Source organism: Chaetura pelagica, unplaced genomic scaffold (assembly GCF_000747805.2).
Source record: "Chaetura pelagica isolate M959 unplaced genomic scaffold, ChaPel_1.0 scaffold99, whole genome shotgun sequence".
In the NCBI taxonomy this organism is placed as follows: Eukaryota; Metazoa; Chordata; class Aves; order Apodiformes; family Apodidae; genus Chaetura; species Chaetura pelagica.
The window spans coordinates 2,572,263-2,590,504 of NW_009954539.1; the positions used below are offsets into that span (position 1 = coordinate 2,572,263).

General features: G+C 44.6%; 3 protein-coding genes across 3 annotated transcripts in view; 2 read left to right on the forward strand and 1 right to left on the reverse strand.

The window, feature by feature from the left end:
• LOC104395210 (24-hydroxycholesterol 7-alpha-hydroxylase) overlaps window positions 1-4,230 on the reverse strand; it is a 19,914-nt gene extending 15,684 nt beyond the window's left edge. The window contains exons 1-3 of the mRNA XM_010004897.1: window positions 4,054-4,230; window positions 1,813-1,948; window positions 341-515 (exon numbers count right to left, since the gene is read on the reverse strand). Coding sequence (XP_010003199.1) covers window positions 341-515; window positions 1,813-1,948; window positions 4,054-4,230 — 488 coding nt within the window. The remainder of the gene's footprint in view (window positions 1-340; window positions 516-1,812; window positions 1,949-4,053) is intronic.
• A 3,247-nt stretch (window positions 4,231-7,477) lies between these two features.
• Window positions 7,478-16,275, forward strand: SLC25A27 (solute carrier family 25, member 27). The gene is made up of 9 exons (XM_010004898.1): window positions 7,478-7,580; window positions 9,096-9,287; window positions 10,056-10,140; window positions 11,362-11,484; window positions 12,233-12,345; window positions 13,032-13,116; window positions 14,286-14,378; window positions 14,716-14,818; window positions 16,137-16,275. The coding sequence occupies exons 1-9, from the start codon at window positions 7,478-7,480 to the stop codon at window positions 16,206-16,208; spliced, it is 969 nt and encodes a 322-aa protein (XP_010003200.1). The 3' UTR covers window positions 16,209-16,275.
• Window positions 16,276-18,049: 1,774 nt separating this feature from the next.
• The window catches only part of TDRD6 (tudor domain containing 6), a 10,231-nt gene continuing 10,038 nt past the window's right edge, over window positions 18,050-18,242 (forward strand). Inside the window, exon 1 of the mRNA XM_010004915.1 lies at window positions 18,050-18,065. Coding sequence (XP_010003217.1) covers window positions 18,050-18,065 — 16 coding nt within the window. The remainder of the gene's footprint in view (window positions 18,066-18,242) is intronic.

Here is an 18,242-nt window from a genome sequence, read left to right on the forward strand (position 1 = left end):
CCTGCTGAAGATTCAGCATTTTGTCTGTTCATAAGTTCTTTATAAACATGTCAAGCTTTGACCTCATCTTTTAGGAAACAGGATTTGATGGAAGATGCTGTCATTTATTTTTTTTCTTTCCCCCAAATAGGTAATTCATAAATTTCTCCTAGCTGGAAGAAACACCTTTAGATGAAACTTAATCCACTCTGTAAGCCACCTTAAACTGTGAAGCAGTGATGAGTATCCTGACACAGCTCTTCTAACACTTGGGAGCCTGAGCTGCACCTGCTTTACAGTAACACCTCTGCTCCCATATAGGATACTCATGCCTTAGAGTTGTGCTGCAAAACTGCCTTACCTTACCAGGTCATTGAGGTCTCCTGTGCCTTCCGTGCCCAGATGTGCCATGTGCTCCTGTAGTTCCTTACACAATGTGCCTGTGAACATGTGCAGATTAGAAGGCCCCATTTTTCCCTTCATCATGCTGTAGAGGTTGTCATGGTTCTGAAAAAATGCTTCTGCAGGGACAGAAACTAAATACAAGAAGAAACAAACACATTATAGAAAGTTGAAGTAGATTTTCACTGAAAGATTGAGTGAAAAGTTTTACACGTAACGTGTGACTCTAATTTAAATGCCTTAACCCTTATTTCCTACAGTGAAATTCCCAGAAAGCTTCCTTCTAACTCTGTAAGGATTTTAGTGGGCCTTTTGTTTCTACCAGTCTGTGTAACAACATCCTGCCTCATGAAGCTTCAGTGCCAGAATCAACATTCCAGAGGTTTCCCCTCAGCTTCCCTGTGGATGTAGAGAGATGAGCATGCGCTCCATAAAGCCAACTGAAATGAAAAATAACAATCCAAGATAAAACAGTTTGGGTCTTCCTGCTGTAGTAGATTCTCTCAATCATACCAGGAGAGGCTGAGAGGGCTGGAACTGTTCAGCCCAGAGAAGAGAAGGCTCAGGGGGATCTCATTAGTGTGGTTAAATACCTGGTGGTGGGAGTAAAGAAGATGGGGGAAGGTTCTTCTCAGGACAGGAGGCAATGGGCAAAAATGGGAATACTGAGACCTAGGAAATTCTTTATTGTAAGGATGGTAAACACAGGGACAGGTTGTCCAGATAGGTTGAGGAGTGTCCATCCTTGGAGATACTCAAAACCCAACTGGACACAGCCCTGAGCAACCTGCTGTTGCTGACACTGCTCTGGGCAGGGCCTTGGACTAGGTGATCTCCAGTGGTGCCTTCCAGCCACAGGGTTTCTGTGATTTAATCTTTCTGCCAACTTGCTTCTCTCTCATTTCACAGTCCCAAATTGCCAAACTACTCAGAGAAGCCCTACCTGTGTGATTCCATGTGGATATAAGCACATGAGCTGATGGAGCATGCCACAGCAGATGGGATATACACTGCATCCCTTTCTGATGACTGTTGTACAACAGGGTAACAACTAATTACTGCCACAAGCTAATTTTCAAATTAAGTGATAAGTCAATACATTATTGCTCCAACCCTGGTAGATATAGGTGGAGTGTTTAGCTGCAGAAAAGCACCTGATCTGAAACTGGGGTTGTTTGATGATGAAACATCATCATAACAGTGCCTGGATCAGAAACCTTGATCCCTTGAGACTGAATCCAAATCCCTTAGCAGGTTGACAGTGCTAGATCTACATAAGGGAATTTCATTTTCCCTCCATTTTGTAACATGGTCATGGGTTAAGATAAGCATTTAAGACATGATGAAAAAGGCTATGGGCTTTGAATTGGGATAAAAGTTCCTGGGTAACCAGATTTGATTTCCATTAACAAAGAGGTAGGTCTCATTTACCTGCATTTTCGACAGCTTGTTGTACTGCCTGTTCAAAATTTAAGTCTTTAGATTTAAAAAATGCTTCAGCTCCTTCCTCCTCAGTCACAAAAGTAAATCGTTTTCCCAGAGCAAATATTGTGAACACAGGCCCATGCTGGAACAAACAAAGATTTTATGTTATGCATCGTTAACATGTTTGTGAGGAGCCCCAACAGGACTTCAGTACTGCCAAGAGATCAGGCGGGAGGACCTGATCCTTCCCGCTCTCTCTTCACCTTAGTTCAGAAGTACACAAAGATGAACATTAATCAGATCAAAATTTATAGACTTACAGACCAAAAAGGGAACATGGCAGTGGCCTGCCTGACCTCTTGTAGAAGAGATTTCTTGTCTGAGATTAATATTTTATATTTTAATCACATTAGAGTTCAAACAACACAACCTACCTGGATTTAAAGAACAGAAGTGATAGATTCTCTACCACATCCCTTGGCTGCAATAGCAAAGTACCCATGTTGTAAAACTCCATAATCCTATTTCAATTTATGTTCTTTTAATAAAAACTCACTGTTCCTGCATATTTTTAATTGTTTGGGTTTTTTCCATTTTCTAGTTTAAAAGTTCTGCTAATACCAACAATTTCTTTCTTGTACAGCTGTTTAAAGATTAATAACAAAATAGCTAACAAGCTTTGAGCAGAGTAGATAGAGTTTGTTGAGACTTATAATCAGGGAAGCTTTTTGATACCATAACTCTTTAACTTTCCCTTAATCTAATATCCTAGAGTCCCCTCAAAACTTTCAACAATAAGTATTCTTGCCTGAATTCCTACACTATGAAAAAGATCACTGATATTTGTAGATACTCTTAGCTAACAAACAAATATGCAATATCTACTGGCTGTCAGATTCAGGCATAAAAAAAATAAAAATCAGGAAATGAAGCATCTTTAGCATATTTCTTAGGTGGGGTGATTTATCCAGGCTCAAACCAGGACACTGCTTTACTCTGGTTGCCACCAGGATATGTTTTCACTAGAACAAGGAGGGTGCCTAACAGCCTTGTATCAGAAGAGTCAAAAAACATTATGGTTAGAGGTTTTTCTTAGTGAGGCTTAATCAGTTTATTTAAAGAATTATATGCCATGGTTTCTGAAATAGAAGGAGAATGGACTGGAATGAATTTTCTTCCAGTCTCACATTTCTGCCCTAAGATAAATGAACAAATAACTGATCATAGTATGCATAGATGTAAGATACAGGAAAGACATGGTAATACAAAGTTAAAACTACCTTGTTAAGCTCAAAAAAGCCAAGGAACTCCAGACCATACACATGAGCTTACCCTGTGGTGCACCCAATGTGCTTAATAGAAGACTGACAGTTCCTGATGCTCTCACACCTCATACTTCAGCTGATTATACTTGAAGCTCTGCTTTCATTTGACACTACAAGTTTGTAACAACCTTGGCTGCAAAGAAGTACTTACAGATATGAAATCTAATAGTTAAAAAAGAGAAAGCAATTTTTAAACTTTCAGTATTTATTAATCTTTGTTTTCAAGTTTTGGGATGTTACAGCAGTTTCAATTTTAGCTAGTTTTTGCACATAGTGGGTGGTGTGATCCTTCAGTATCAAACACCTGAGGCTGACCATATTGCAGTAGCAGGTGATAACATCACTGAATGAAAATGGGAAAATGAATTTTATGCCAGTTAGCATTAGCTGCCTAGAAATTAAGCATCTAATCTAAATTAACCATGTAGGCTGTCTTTATCAGATGGACATAAAGAAAGGCAAATCCAAAGAGTAAATTTTCACACCCATCTTTGGTAAGCTTTTTAGGATGGAAAAAGTTCCCTGCCAAGCATATGTGTCTCTCTGAAATGTTGAGGGACACCAGCTGGTACTCAGACACGTCACCTAACTTTAGGTAAGCAAATAGTCTCTGGGTCCCAGCAGCTGGCACAGGGCTTTCCACATTATCTAAAACCAAGATTAACATGTAGCAAGACTGCAAATGCAAAACAGTAAATGTGCTGGTCCAAACAGGATAATCACACCACAGAGATCATGCCTGGATGGGATCCACAACCTAGCACTGTTACTGCTACAAAAATCAGTCCTTCACCAGCTCCTGATATTATAAAAAGTGACAGGAAAGGGAGAAGCTTAATGCAGAAGTTTCTCCCCACCTTTCCCCTTGCAGGCAGTCACCCTGAGCTCACACACAGACCAAGCACACCACCACAGCCATTACCTTCCTTCTGGCTTCCTCTATAAACTCCAGAGGAGCTTTCCCGAACTGAAACGCAGCTCCAAACCATGGGATCCAGCTCCTGATGCAAGGCGGGGAGCTCGAGTTTCTCAGCTGAAACAAAACAGCCTTGACAATAAGAAGTCCCAGGATTGCTGCCAAGAGGAGAGCCAAAGCCATTTTGCCTCTTTGCTGCCTGCTGCAGCAGCTGCTCTGCCTGCCCCGGCTCCCAGCCCACCCGCTGGCCGGAATTAACCCGGTCAGTGAATAGGGCCTCTTTATCAGTCTTGCCAGCTGACCACTGTCATGGAGACAAGATGTCAAAGCACCAGGCACCCCAGAGGACACGTCCTTGTTTTGGGAAAGACAGAGCCAATTCACTCCTGTTCTGGGATGAGGACCAAGTCCACTGCTTGCAAACTTTAATGTTGCTGTGACAAATCGTTGAGTTATACAAACTAAGCAGCCAGGGAGGCGGTGGCAAAGTAGGTCATTGCTTTCTTCTCTTAAAAAAAAAACACAACAAATTACGATTTGGCAACATCAGAACACAAAGCAGAGAGGCTGTGATTTGCAGACGTGTAGCTTTCAGCAAGGCAGATGGCAAGAAAGTCCTGCAGACATCACCTGGAACAGTAAGCCTCAGGAAAGGTATCACCCACCTGACAGAGATCATCTCATTAACAGCTAAATGTGTGTCCAGGGTCTGAGGAGCAGATAAAGGCTTTGGAGGATGAACTGACGATTCAAAACCTGCTGATGGCTCCTGTAATATCACTGCAATGTCAGAAGACAAGATTTCAGACAGGTCAGATTGTTTTCATTGCGTGTGTGGAACTGGCACTCCAAAATTATGTACAGAGTTCATTAAGTATTGCAAAACCTAGGAAGCACTCACAGCCCAGCCCTGCACAGCTTCAGCAAGTCTGAAGACAATACAAAACCAGGAGGAGTAGTTGATAGACCAGATGACTGTACTGCCATTCAGAAGAATCTGAGTAGGCTGGAGAAATGGGCAAAGAGGAACTTAATGAAATTCAGCGAAGAGAAATGCCGCTGGGGAGGAACAACCCCGTGTACCAGTACAGGCTGGGAGCCACCCAGCTTAGCAGATCTGGGGTCCTGGTGGGCAACAAGTTGAACATGGATCAGAAATGTGCCTTTGCACTCAATAGCACCCTGGGCTGTATTAGGAAAAGTATTTGCTAGCAGGACAAGGGAGGTGATCCCCCTCTTCTGTTCAGTGCAGTACTCTTGTCTGAGTAAAAGGGGACCTGGCCTCTGCTTGAACTTATCCTTGTGTATATAGGACTGGGGCAGTTTGGCTGCCTTTTTCTGGCAGCACACAGGCCTCCCAGACCTCGCTGTTGTGTTTCCATCACATCTGAGCTCCATGCCCTCTCCATGCATAGGCAGCCTTTGGTCAGCCTGGGTTTGGACAGAAACCGGAAAAGAATGTCTCACTGAAAAGTGAAATAATTAGGAACGGTCCTCTCTGCTGGAGCTGCTTCCCTTAGGATTTGAGGGCTTATAAACTCCAGCTGTCTGATGGGCCTCCATAAGCACTGGCCCTTCACTGTTCCACAAATCACAGAGATGTCCATGCAAGCCTCTCCCTCCAGGTCAGGCTCATTTCCAATATACTGTGGGAAGTGAAAATTCTTCCTCACCACCATCCCCATATCAGTCTAGTTTAAAACAGAACTGATTTCCCCTGATGAAAAATGACCACAGATAGATAGTCTCTCCATAGGATGCCACAATGCCATGGGGTTTATTTTAAGGATCTAGTGGTTGTCTTCTATCCCCTAAAGAATGGTTATAGAGAAGACAGAGTGAGACTGTCCCCAGAGGTGTACATCTAAGAGATGAGAGGCAATGGACATGAGATAAAAGTTGGGAAATTCTGACTGAATATGATGAAAAAAATGTTCACAGAGTGGTTAAGCACTGGAGCAGGCTACAGTTTTGAAATCCCCATCCTTGGAGGTTTTGAGGAAGTGACCAAACAAGGCCCTGAGCAACCTAATGTAACTCTGAAGCCATCCTTGCTCTGAGCAGAGGCCTGTACTAGATGACCTCTACAGGTCCTCTGTAACCTAAACTACGAATCACTGATATCCAGGCTGATGCATAGTGGCACATGCTGATCTGAGCCCAGAAAATAGCTATGGAGGGAGGCACAAAAGCACTAACAGCAGATTGCATTAACTGCCTGGAGTAAGGCTCTGAACTGCTTGTGCCCTCAGTGCAGCCAGACATGTTTGCATTAAACTGCAAATGCCTTCTTGCTATTTTAATCAGGGTTTTGTCAGTGGTTTGTCCCCATTACTGCATGAGTTCTACCAAATTCTAACTCAAAGGAGGATCCAATTTCAAACTCATTACTGCCAACGGACAAGAGAACTTCATCTCACTTTAGATGAGTATTTCACCTGCAGCCATCTCCCCATTTGCCTGACACATTGTAATGGAACCACACACCGAAATGTCAGCTGGTCAGACAGGGGTAGAAGGAGTTGTTCAGGGATAAGTTTTTGTGACCTAAAAAATCCTCAGATCTCCAGCATGAGGATTAGTGATTAATGGCTAATGATTAACTTAGTGATTCAGCTAAGCCTTCATGATAAATGAAAAGATTCTCTTCAACAGCACATGCCTCACTCCGTTTTCCATGACAAGAACCTAAATATGCCTGCATAAATTTAGGAAAAATTGGGACTGGCACACAATTAAGAGGGCTTCAGCAATCAGCTAGGAAAAGCTTTAAACTTTTAATATGTGGAGTTCTTAGCAGAGTTTGGCTTCTGTCTTCCCAGATTCGTGTGCTTCTTCCTCAAACTGCACTGCTCTGTGCCGAATCCCCAGGAGATGCCAACTGTTACAAGCACTGGGAAGTTAGTTTTTCAGCTCAGCATGGAGCTGTTCCTAATGCAGCTTCTGTTAAACCAGATCTGGTTCAATTCATCCATCTTGGGTGCCTGGTGCTGCCATTTGGCACAGGAACACAGTCTGGGGCTCCCAAGGCATTGGGAATGCCCATATACCCCATGAAGCAAACAGCCCCCACTTGTGCTCTTATCATCTTGAGGTCTTGTTAATGATTTTTTTTTTTCCTGTTTCTGTAGGTAACTGGCAAAACCGTGCAGTGTCCCTGTCCCTGTCCCTGTGCTGCTGGTTTTCTGGCAGAGGGGAGCCCTGGTGACAGACTACATTTCCCAGGAGCCTGTTGTGCAGGACTCCCTTGTGTCACTGCACAAGGACCCTGCAGCTCCGCAGGAGGCTGCTGCGATTCCTGGTGCTGGCGCTGGGGAAACATGACCTTCAGCCGTTCGTCTCCTAAGGGCCTCAGAACTGAGCTGAGCTAGGGCTTTTCCTCCAGACCCTCCAGGGTGGCTGGCTGGCTTTATTTCATGTTTGACGCTAGATGTCAGCTGCAGAAGAAGAGAAGAGCTTACCTCTTCCAGAGAGATGGCCTCGAGCCAGCAAATTCGCTCTGTCAGCCTGTGCAGCCGCAGTGGCAGAACTAGGTACAACTTGCTGGGATTATCCGAGGGAAAAGGGGTCACGATTTACTTATGGGGGGCAGGGGAGGGGGAACTTCAGTTCCTGGATGCCTCGTTCCTTAGTGTTGCTCCAGCTTTTCTGCTCCAGCAAATCCATTCGTTCCACTCTGCTTGTCGTGACTTTTCAGTGATTTAAGCCTTGTGTTTAATGCCACCTGACTGTGGCAGGAGGAGGACATTTTTGAGGTTGAAATCTTTGCCTCCAAGACTGAAGGGCTGCAGTCACAACAGTTGCGACTAACTCCAGTTTTTGCACTCACTGGGTTTCTGGAAGCAAACTGAAGAGGCAGGATGATCTGTTGCCTAAATTAGTAGCAAGGGGCTGAGTTCTTCAATAATTTGCTTTACATAATGCAGGTAGATCAAAGAAAAAATGAATCTTATGTTTCTGGTTCTGGTGGAGATGTCTGTAAAAATGAAGTAAACTGCCTGCTGCAATGCAGGAAAGCATCACCCTGACATCTCCATAGCACTGCTTCGTGATCAGTAAATTATTTTAAATACTTCTCAGCATATTTTATATAACTTCTAACTCTTTACAGGCAATTCAGTTGCATCGCACTAATGATTTGTAATTTTTCAATCTTTGCTTCTCTTTAAACATGAAGACCCAACGTAATGCACAAATAGACTACCCTACTGAGGCTTTGACTGCATTATCCTAGCACCTATGGGTCCTGCTCTGGAAGGACCCTGTAGCTGGTGTGTCACAGAGGTGTTGAACCCCAGACAACCCCTGCTCCTGGGAACCTACTGCCTGAGACAGGCTAGGAAGGTCCATCACCCAGCGAGACACCTCTGGCCTGGAACTGAAATCAGGGGCTGTAAAAAATCATCCACACTGTTTCAGGAGCAATCTTGGGAAGGTGAGATTGAGTTGGACCACCTTCTCTGGCCACCAGTTACTCCAGTGAGAGAGCTAACTGGCTAAATTGATTTTTGTGATGATCTTTAAGGTCCCTTCCAACTCAAACTATTCTATGGTTCTATGATCAGCCAAGCAGCACGTTTTAGGATGGTTCATTGGACTTTGCATGGTTGTCTGCATTACGATGGCCAATGTGGGGTTTTTCCTGACTGTGATGTGTGCTGCCACCATGCTGGGCAGAACTCGAGAAGCCACATACTCAAGAAGAGATTTGCCTGATCTACCTTCAGGAGGAGTAACTGAAACAGGATTTTTGATCTACAGTCTCATGTAAAGTACGTGTTGCACGAGAACGTGCAGAAAGAAATATAGGAGAAAGACTTGGTGTTTGATGGGAATCTCTTTTTGGTTATTCATGCCCAGAGTCACTTTTACCAGATCTGAACGTGAATCTCCTGTTCTCCACAAATCACCTGCACCCACATCCAGTCCCTGCCACCTAATGGAGCTCGCACAGCCCCCTTGGGCTTGGGGTGCAGACCTTGCCGGCGTGGCAGGTCTCCCTGCAGCTGCATCCATAGTCACGTTTCTTGCCTGCTCTCTCTCTCCAGTGACGTTTCCCCTGGACCTCACGAAAACTCGTCTGCAAGTCCAAGGTGAATCTGCGGTTGGTCGGCACGGAGCGGCTGCTGGCAGGACAGCTGCTCCCCGCGGGATGCTGCGCACCGCGGCTGGAATCCTGCGGGAGGAGGGCTTCCCAAAGCTCTGGCAAGGAGCCACCCCGGCCATCTACCGCCACATAGGTGACTATCTGCCCCTGACAGGGCAACCGTGGGTCCTGCCTCCAGTGGCCAACAGCCTTTTGGTGTGAGCTTGCCACGTTTTCTTGTACTTTAAAAACGTATGTGAGGATTTCTTCAGACTACCCTGCAGTCTCACTTGGAAGTATGTAGGATTCTGACCCAGTATCCTCTCTTCCTTCTCTTGCCCATTCCTTCACAGCCTTAATCTGGCTTCTGGGAAAGCAAAACGTAATTTCCCTATCATCTTTGCAGGAAGGTGTTCAGCACAAGCAGGCACTCAAGAGTCCTCAGAACAATTAATATCTTTTATTTGAGAAGATGGGTTGGGAAAAAAAAAAGCTTAAGTTGCAGGGGTGAGGATGAAGAACTGCATTAGTGGTTTGGCTACAGGTAACAGCTTTCTATGTTTTACTTGGAAATAAGGTGACAGCAACAAACCTCAAAAGCCCTTGTGGGAGGTTTTGTGCTTGACACCAGCTCAAAGGGAAGTAATGGGGCTGTGCCTCTAGCGTGCTGGCATAAGTTGTGCTTCCTCCTGGCAGACACATGGCTCAGCCAGAGAGATCCTCTGATGAAACTTCTGGCTGTAGCATTGCTACTAGGCAGCCCCCTCACTTTCCCCATTTTGATCACTTATGTGAAAGCAGTGACCAGCTGAACCAGGCAAGCCCCAGAGTGTTTTACAACCAGTTTCTTGACCTCTCCATCACAGCATGACCTCCAGAAAAGGCAGACCCAAGAGTCGTCTCCTGCTTGTGTCTCCCACAGTGTACTCTGGTGTTCGGATGGTCGCTTATGAACATCTCCGTGACTCTGTGCTTGGCAGGTCTGAGGACCAAAGCTTTCCTTTCTGGTAATGTTGCATATTTATGCTTTTGCCTGTTTGGGTATTGTGCTTACTGTAGGAGACCTGCAGCCCTAATAGCTGTCTTTTCCTCATGGCTTGCCTTCCCTGAAGATAGTAAATATAAAGTAGGGGTTTAGACACTGATACAGCCTTTCTGATCTGAGTTTCAGGGCAGTATCCTTTCATTCAGCTGAAAACAGGAGTAAAAAATATTTAAAGTAGTTTCTCAGAGGCTTAACTAGGACAATGATTACTCTAGTCAGGATACTCTGCTAAAGAGATGGAGAAACATGATCAACTGCATTGATAGAAGCAGCTGCCCTGGGCTGGCAGGAGTCAGCCTGGATGAGAGTGGAGGCAGGGTGGCTTTACCATGACTCAAAGTCTGCAGTGTAGTGGCAGCTCTTTTATTTCCACGTGGGTCGAGGCATGTTGGGAAATGCAGGTGAATCATGGCTGGCTGGGCAGCTATGCATGATGGCTGGTGGAGAAGCCATGAGCAATTGCACAAGCCCAACACCAGCATGAGTAAGTGTGACCACAGCTGCCTGGGTAGTGCAAACCAGAAGTTCAGCTGAGCCAAGATGGACTTGCAGCTTGTGCCCTGCTCAGCTCTGAGGTCATCTGAGAGCTTAGTTTGCTCCACACAGGGTGAGGACGTATTTCCAAAGGTATGATGGATGTGTCAAATGTCCTCTGGAGCTTTGCAGAAAAGAAGTGAGGGGATTTTCACTAGAGAGGGCAGTGATAGGACAAGGGGCAATGGTTTTAGACAGAAAGAGAGGAGATTTAGGTTAGACATCAGGAAGAAATTCTTCACCATGGAAGGTGCTGGAATAAGTTGCCCAGGGAGGTTGTGGCTGCTCCCTCCCCAGAGGTGTTCAAGGCTAGGTTGGATGAGCCTTGTGCAGCCTGGTCTGGTGTGAGGTGTCCCTGCTCACAGGAGGGTGGTTGGAACCTGATGATCTTTAAGGTCCCTTCCCAATCTTAACCATTCTGTGATTCTACAGTAACTTGATTTTTTTCCCCCAGATAAGTTTTAACTCTCTCTTAAAGTTGACAGAAGTGTGACCGTCTACCTTAACTACCTGCATTTGTCACAATTATTACCTTAACTTTGGCTGTTCTTTCACCTGGGTCATGCTGCTGAACTCTTCAGCTTGAGCGCTGTGATTTGTAAGGATTTTCAGTGTAATTTGGACCATGTTTTTTTTCCCTGTCTGTCAGGAAAGCCGTAGTTGGAGGCATGTCTGCAGGTGCCATCGGACAGTTTTTTGCCAGCCCGACTGATCTGGTGAAGGTGCAGATGCAGATGGAAGGAAAAAGGAAGCTAGAAGGAAAGCCATTACGGTAAGTTCCTCTCAAGGACTTTAACTCTTCTTTAACTCTTAACGATTTACTCTTTGCCCAGGGTGTAGTTCTCTCTGTCTTCTACCACCCCTTCTCCACAGCTGCTCAGAGCCCTTTTGAGAGAAGAGCAGTGCCTGGGAAGCATGTGATGGCTCTAGGCAGAGAGGGTGGGGAATCCAAGACTTCCTTACTCCATTCATACTTGCCTTCCTTGTTCAGATGTATTGCTCCAGAGACCACAAACCCGCACCCATCCTACATGTGCAGCACATCCATGCCAGCACTCTGCCAGGGGGAGGGAAGGATCCTTTCTGAAGAAGGGAAGCTGAAAGAAAGGATGGGGAAATGGCTCAGGCAGGATGCACAGGCACAGGGAGGGCTGTGTTGCCTGCAGACAGCAGGGCTGGAGACCATCCAGCAGATACCAGGACATGCTGCTCTTTGCATTCAAAATTGCTGGCATCCTTTGGTATCTTTTACATTTAGCATTGCAACCCAGCTTTGGGATCAATGGGTCACCTGTCACAGGTGGCTGTTTACCAGGGCAACTGGTATGTTTGGTAAAATATTGTGTCATGAAAGTAAAAAATGGCTCAAAATATGGATTAAAAAATGGGTCAGGAGGGCCAGATCCTTACAAGTATAAATTGGCTTTCTTATGTGAAGATCTGGTGCAGCAAAGTGCTGGAATATACAAAGATTTCTCCATAGCTGGGTTCTCTCCCTAGCAGCTGCATCCTGATTACAGGTTTCGAGGAGTGCACCACGCATTTATGAAGATCCTATCTGAAGGAGGAATACGGGGGCTTTGGGCTGGATGGGTGCCCAATGTCCAGAGAGCTGCTCTGGTGAACATGGGAGGTAAATTTTATAACTTGGTCTGCAGTGCTTAGGGCTGCCTCTAAGCTTTAAGGAGAGTCCAGTTGCTCCCCTGGTCTTGTCTGTTGGTTGTATACACAGGGGGTCTGTTTGAAGATCACTGTAGGTGACGTCTGCCTTGAGTGTTTTGTTCCTGTGGGAATCAAGTTGCTTAAAAATACCAGTGAGCTGGGAGCTGAGGGGTCCCATAGCCAGCTTAGCGAGGACCTTGCCAGACATGACCCAGCTTCCTGGTGCCCAAGCTAGGGGAGCAGGGAGGAGCCAGTGAGGGCAGCCAGGTTCCACTGAGGTCCATATCCTCAGGGAAGCATGTGGTGAGGAGGGCAGGTCTGAGGCTAAGAGGGAAGCTGAGCCAGCATGAGGTCTGGTGAGGGTTACCAGAGTCAGACACAGTGATTGCCAGCAGATCAGTGGTGATAAGAAAGGTCCAAGGTTGAGCTAGAGAGACAGTCCATGGGTCAGTGTCCAGATCAACAAGGTCTACAGCCCATGCATGGAGTGATGGAGCTGCAGACAGGTACACCTGCAGTGTAGTTCAGGCAGAGACTGAAGGTTACAAGACAAAGGGGCTGCCTGAGTGCTCAGCTGATCCAAGAGGCACTCACTCCTTCCACATACAGACAGAGCTGTCTTGACAATGCTGCTTTTCCTCATAATTCTCTTTACAGATCTGACCACTTACGACTCAGTGAAACACTTTTTGCTTCTGAACACACCGCTTGTGGACAACAGTGTGACTCACAGTGTTGCCAGGTGCTATATTCCTCAACCACCCCTTTTCCACTATGGCGCATTTCCATCCTCACTGTCTTGATATATCTCTTTGTGCCAACAGAAGCCCCTTTCTTTGGTTGTGACACTGCTGACAAAATGCATCTTTGTAACTTTTTTTCTTTTTTATCCTGAGAGGACACTGTTGTACAAAAGACACAAGACAAAGGATGCAGCCACTGCTATAAATCATAGAATCACAGAATGTTTTGGGTTGGAAGGGACATCAAAGATCACCTAGTTCCAACCCCCCCTGCATGGCTGGGGACAGCTCCCACAGGACCAGGCTGTTCCAAGCCCCATTCAACCTGGCCTTGAACACTTCCAGGGATGGGGCAGCCACAGCTTCCCTGGGCAACCTGGGCCAGTGTCTCACCACACTCACACTTAAGAATTTCTTCTTAATATCTCATCTAAATCTCTCCTCCTCCAGTTTTAATCAATTCCCCCTAGTCCTATCACTTGTAAAAAGTTGCTCCCCAGCTCTTCTGTAGCCCCTTCAGATACTAGAAGGTGCTCTAAGGCCTCCCTGGAGCCTTTGCTTATTCCAGGCTGAACAACCCCAACTCTCTCAGCCTGTCCCCCAAGCAGAGCTGCTCCAGCCCTCTGATCATCTTCATGGCCTCCTCTGGACTTTCTCCAACAGCTCCATGTCTTTCCTGTGTTGGGGCATCCAGAACTGGACAGAGCACAACAAGGGGGCCTCCCAACCCTCACTAGAAGTGCCTTGCTAATGCATTTAAACACCTCACATCTGTGAGAGCACAGGAACTTTCACTTTTCTGGAATTAGTACCATTTTACCTAACCTAGTTTTAATTTTAGCAAACCATAAGAATGAGCAAAAGAATAAGCTCTGCAAAACAACCTATTTTACTCCCTTAAATTATGAAGAAATCTGCTTTATATAAACCATATCATAAACTGCCTATTGTGGGTCCTTTATCCCTTCCTCAGAACTGCACACAGAGGTGAGGGAAGCTGGAGCTAGGAGGCCATCTGAGCAAGGGCAGTACTTGCAAAACTCCTGCCAAAACAAGTTCATATTAAGTTATGATTTTTATTTTTTTTTTAACTGGAACTAGAATCACGATCATTAGATTGTTGTGATAAATCTTAGTTTATTCTTTAAGTATGTGTTGCTCTTGACAGTTGCTGTTCTGGCCTGGTAGCTGCTGTTCTGGGAACTCCTGCAGATGTGGTCAAAACCCGGATAATGAACCAGCCCAGAGATAAGCAGGGAAGGTACAGACACTACAGGGACTGACTTTGCAGTAGAAAATTGAAGCCCTGAGTCTCATTGATTTCACAAGGACTGAAGTGCTAGGTCTCTATTTGCTGTTCATCTTTCTGACGTGTTTATTGTTTAAGTTTGCTTGTTCAGGAGAGCTTGTGGCGAGGGCCACATAAGCATACCCAGTTACTCAGTGGATTTCAGTTCTGATGAGACTCCAGAGAGCTTAAAAAGAGCTCGGGCTTGTACAAATGTATCTGATACAGATTCTTTTTCAGGGAAGGTGGGATTTTTAAAAATTGCATATTTGTAACCCTAACAGTATTTTTTCTGCTTGCACATTGCCAGAGGTCTGCTGTATAAGTCTTCCATGGACTGCTTGATTCAAACTGTCCAGGGTGAAGGGTTTATGTCTCTATACAAAGGCTTTATACCAACGTGGATGCGAATGGTAAGTGCCTTTTAAACTGTCTTTACAAGACAGCTGATAACTGTGGCATTGAAATGCAAGGAGTTCTTTCTGTGCCAACGGCTTCTCCAAAACTCTTTGGGAGGCTTGATTTATTTAACTGCACAGCTGAATGCAGTGGATGACACAACTGGTGTAATGTTACTTCCTCTGTGTTGCCTCTTGCATCTCTTTAATTTGGAAAATGCTGTCCTGCTTAATTGCTAGCCATTTTCCTTGCTTTTTTTACAGTTTCAGGCTCCCTCCTTTCTCCCTTCCTAAACTCTCCTTTGTCCTGGCCTTCTTTTGCATCCCTCTTACTTTCATTCCTTCTCTCCTGATCCCAGAATTGCTTTATTACTGCTCCATCCCAGGCCTCACTTCAGCCCCTCTTCTATTCAGGCTCGTGGCTTTCTCCTGCAGAGTGCTGGGCCATTAAAACTACATCTGCACAATTAAGCCAAGCAGCAGCTGGAGCTTGGGAACTGGAACTCAGCTGTCTAGACTGTTAGTTTGGGCAAGGGACAATTCCCAATAGCAAATTTAGATGCAACCACTTTTTTTTTTTTTTTTTAAGTCTGTAAGAATGTAGCAGTACAGCTACGTCTAGACGCTGCCAGCTGGCTTCAGGGTCTTGACACTGTTTAATTTACCAGATTAAGCACTAAGATCAAAGGCAAATTCCTCCCTTCTTTAATTTAACTGAGTACAACAGTGGCTGTAGCCTCTGGTAAGAGGAATTATAGGAAGGTTCTGCTCGGTTGCTCAGTGGTGTTGTGTGTTTCCTACTAAGCTAAACATTTCCATGGAGCATAAACCAACTGAGATTTTCCAAAGGCTTGTAATTCTGGGAAGCTTTAGTGGGTGTTTCAGAGGAGCATGAAACAGTGTTTTCAAGGCAGCCTTTTGCCAAACAGTGATCTGTTGCAAAAAAATATAAATAAATAAAATAATTTCGAGTATCTGAACTAAATGCATGCAGGACATACATTTTATCCAAGAACTGTGCAAATTTCTCATTAAGATTTTAGGAGAAGTAAAGCCTTAAAAAATGTTTTGAAAAGCATTCAGCTTGAAGTAGCCCCCAAGTACGAAACATTTCAGGTCTAATATTTATGGGTTGGCAAAAAAAAATGTTTTAGGTGTCGTGCGAAGGACTGGGTAGCCCTAACCTTATGCAACACTGCAATTTTTGTATGAAGACATAATACAAACCTGAATTTAAGAATATGATTTTTAAGAGAACACAGTTTAATCTAGTGAGTTTATTTATTGTGTCACTTCTGTTTTGTGCCTCTGACTTCAGTGTTTGCTTTTGCAGGCTCCTTGGTCACTCGTATTCTGGCTTACGTACGAACAAATCAGGAGGATCTGTGGAGTTAGTTCATTTTAAAATTGTGAAACCACTTCAATATTCACAAAGCAAAGAAGAACCAGAAAGCTGAATTCTCATTACACAGGACATCCTGAACTAATTAATGTAGGAGACTGGCAGTAGGATCACATGTACAGGTTGCTGTCCCAAATCTAGCCTTTACTCGATAGGAGTAGCCATGACTTAAGGATGCTGTTTGCTTCTCAGACTGCTGTATGAAATTTAAATTATCCACAGGATAAAATTGCCACAATAATACTTCAACTGGCAGACAGCATCAGCTTTCTGAAACAGTGAAGGGATGTAACAAAATATCTACCAAGCAAATGAATGTAATAGTTTGCTTGTTTGATAATAGAAGACAGTGGTTAAGAACAAGAGCGAACTGAGCAAATCACCACTGAGCATCTTCTGTGGCTAAGCAGTCTATAAAATTATTTGGGAGTTTTTCTTATTATTACATTTGCACACACATAAAGAACTACCTCTTGCTAGTTTGTTGCCTCAGCAAACCAAGCCTGTACCCAGGAAATCAAAGGCCTGGTTTGCTCTGCCCCTCTGCAGGGACTCATAACACACGTGCTGTCCAAAGGAGTCCCAGTGCCCTGCAGGAGTCCCAGTGCTGACATGGCAGACTGGGTCATTAAGGTACCACTTTTCCATGGAAATACACATTCTGCCCATTTTAAATCTAGGTGAAAACATGTTCTCTTCAAACACACAAACTGCTTGAATATGAGTGATATGAGCGATTCTTTTTTTTTTATTATTTAAACCTACAGCTGTCCAGATTTCATAGGAAAAGGGACTGCTGCTGTTTCACTAGGCTTATCTTTGGCAATCAGGAGGCAGTATAAAAGCAATCCTAGTGCAGACAGAACAAAGCAGGTTTTGATTTAGCAATATCTAGTAATGAAATGACTGTACAAGACCCAAGTTCTCTGAGTAGTAACTACTCAGGACCTCTTCTAGACTAGTCTTTCCAACTAGTATCTTCAATATCCCAGTTTCTGATTAGATACAGTTTGGGCATCTTCTTGGCTTGCACTTGTGCTTTTTAATTGTGCTATAGTTCTGTTGTGGCTGTGTGATTTGGGTGTGTGATTCAAGCCTGGAAAAAAAATTGTCTCAGCATTATTAGAAGGTCAGAAGGTTTTGTTGAGAAATACTAGTTTTTTTCTAGATGTCAGCCTGATAAAATAATCTGAGTTTCTGTCTTCTTGCACATCATCACCAGCAATTATAAACCAGCAGTCAAAGCTTCTGCTTCTGTTACTTCTTGAGTGGTCCTGCCTGCACCCCTATTCTTCAAGAGAACCCTGATGATGGATATGTAGCAGTATCTGATCTTTGAGTTAAAGTAATATTAAAATTCTGGAAGTGAGAACTTCTTTTAACTCTTAGTAAAAGCAAGAAACACTGTAGAGGTTTGTAACAGGGCTGATTCCTTGTATTTTGTATTAAAAAAAAAAAAATTAAAATAAAAAGAATAGGAAAACTTGCTACTGTCTGCATTACTTCTTACTGATTTGTAATTCCAATTTTTTCAAGCAGAAGTTTCTACCCTGTGAAGGGCAGGTCCATATTTATTTACTCACCAGGTTCAGAAGCCAAGAACCAGCCTGAGGATGGCACTGAGGTTCCTTGCCTGGATTCCCCTGTGGCCTAAGAAAGACTCACTGAAGCCTTGAGCCTTCCTGTTCCTCACACCTCCACTTCTGACTGTTGTCCCTAAAGGCAGCCCCATCAAAATCCACCTGGGAAAACCGGAGACAAACCGTCATAGAAATGCCAGGTTGGAAGGGACCTCAAGGATCTTCTGGTCCAACTTTTCTAAGTACAAACCCTGTTTACATGCGATGGCCCAGCACCCTGGTCAGCCAAGTCTTCAGTGTGTCCAGTGCTGGGGAATCCAACACTTCCTTGGGGAGGTTATTCCAACGTCCTGTTCTAATCTCAGAGAAAGCCTGTGTTCTGCTGTCCAGCAGGGTTATCCCCCAGGAGCAGCCGGCACCCGCTGGCCCCTTCCGGCGGAGGGGGCACCCGGAGGGG

Excerpts from the sequence above, each read along its gene's own strand:
- SLC25A27 (XM_010004898.1), top strand. The coding sequence starts at position 7,478 with ATGTCAGCTGCAGAAGAAGAGAAGAGCTTACCTCTTCCAGAGAGATGG. Across the intron at positions 10,141-11,361 it reads GACCAAAGCTTTCCTTTCTG|GAAAGCCGTAGTTGGAGGCA; the intron begins GTAATGTTGCAT and ends CCTGTCTGTCAG. Across the intron at positions 14,379-14,715 it reads CCCAGAGATAAGCAGGGAAG|AGGTCTGCTGTATAAGTCTT; the intron begins GTACAGACACTA and ends GCACATTGCCAG.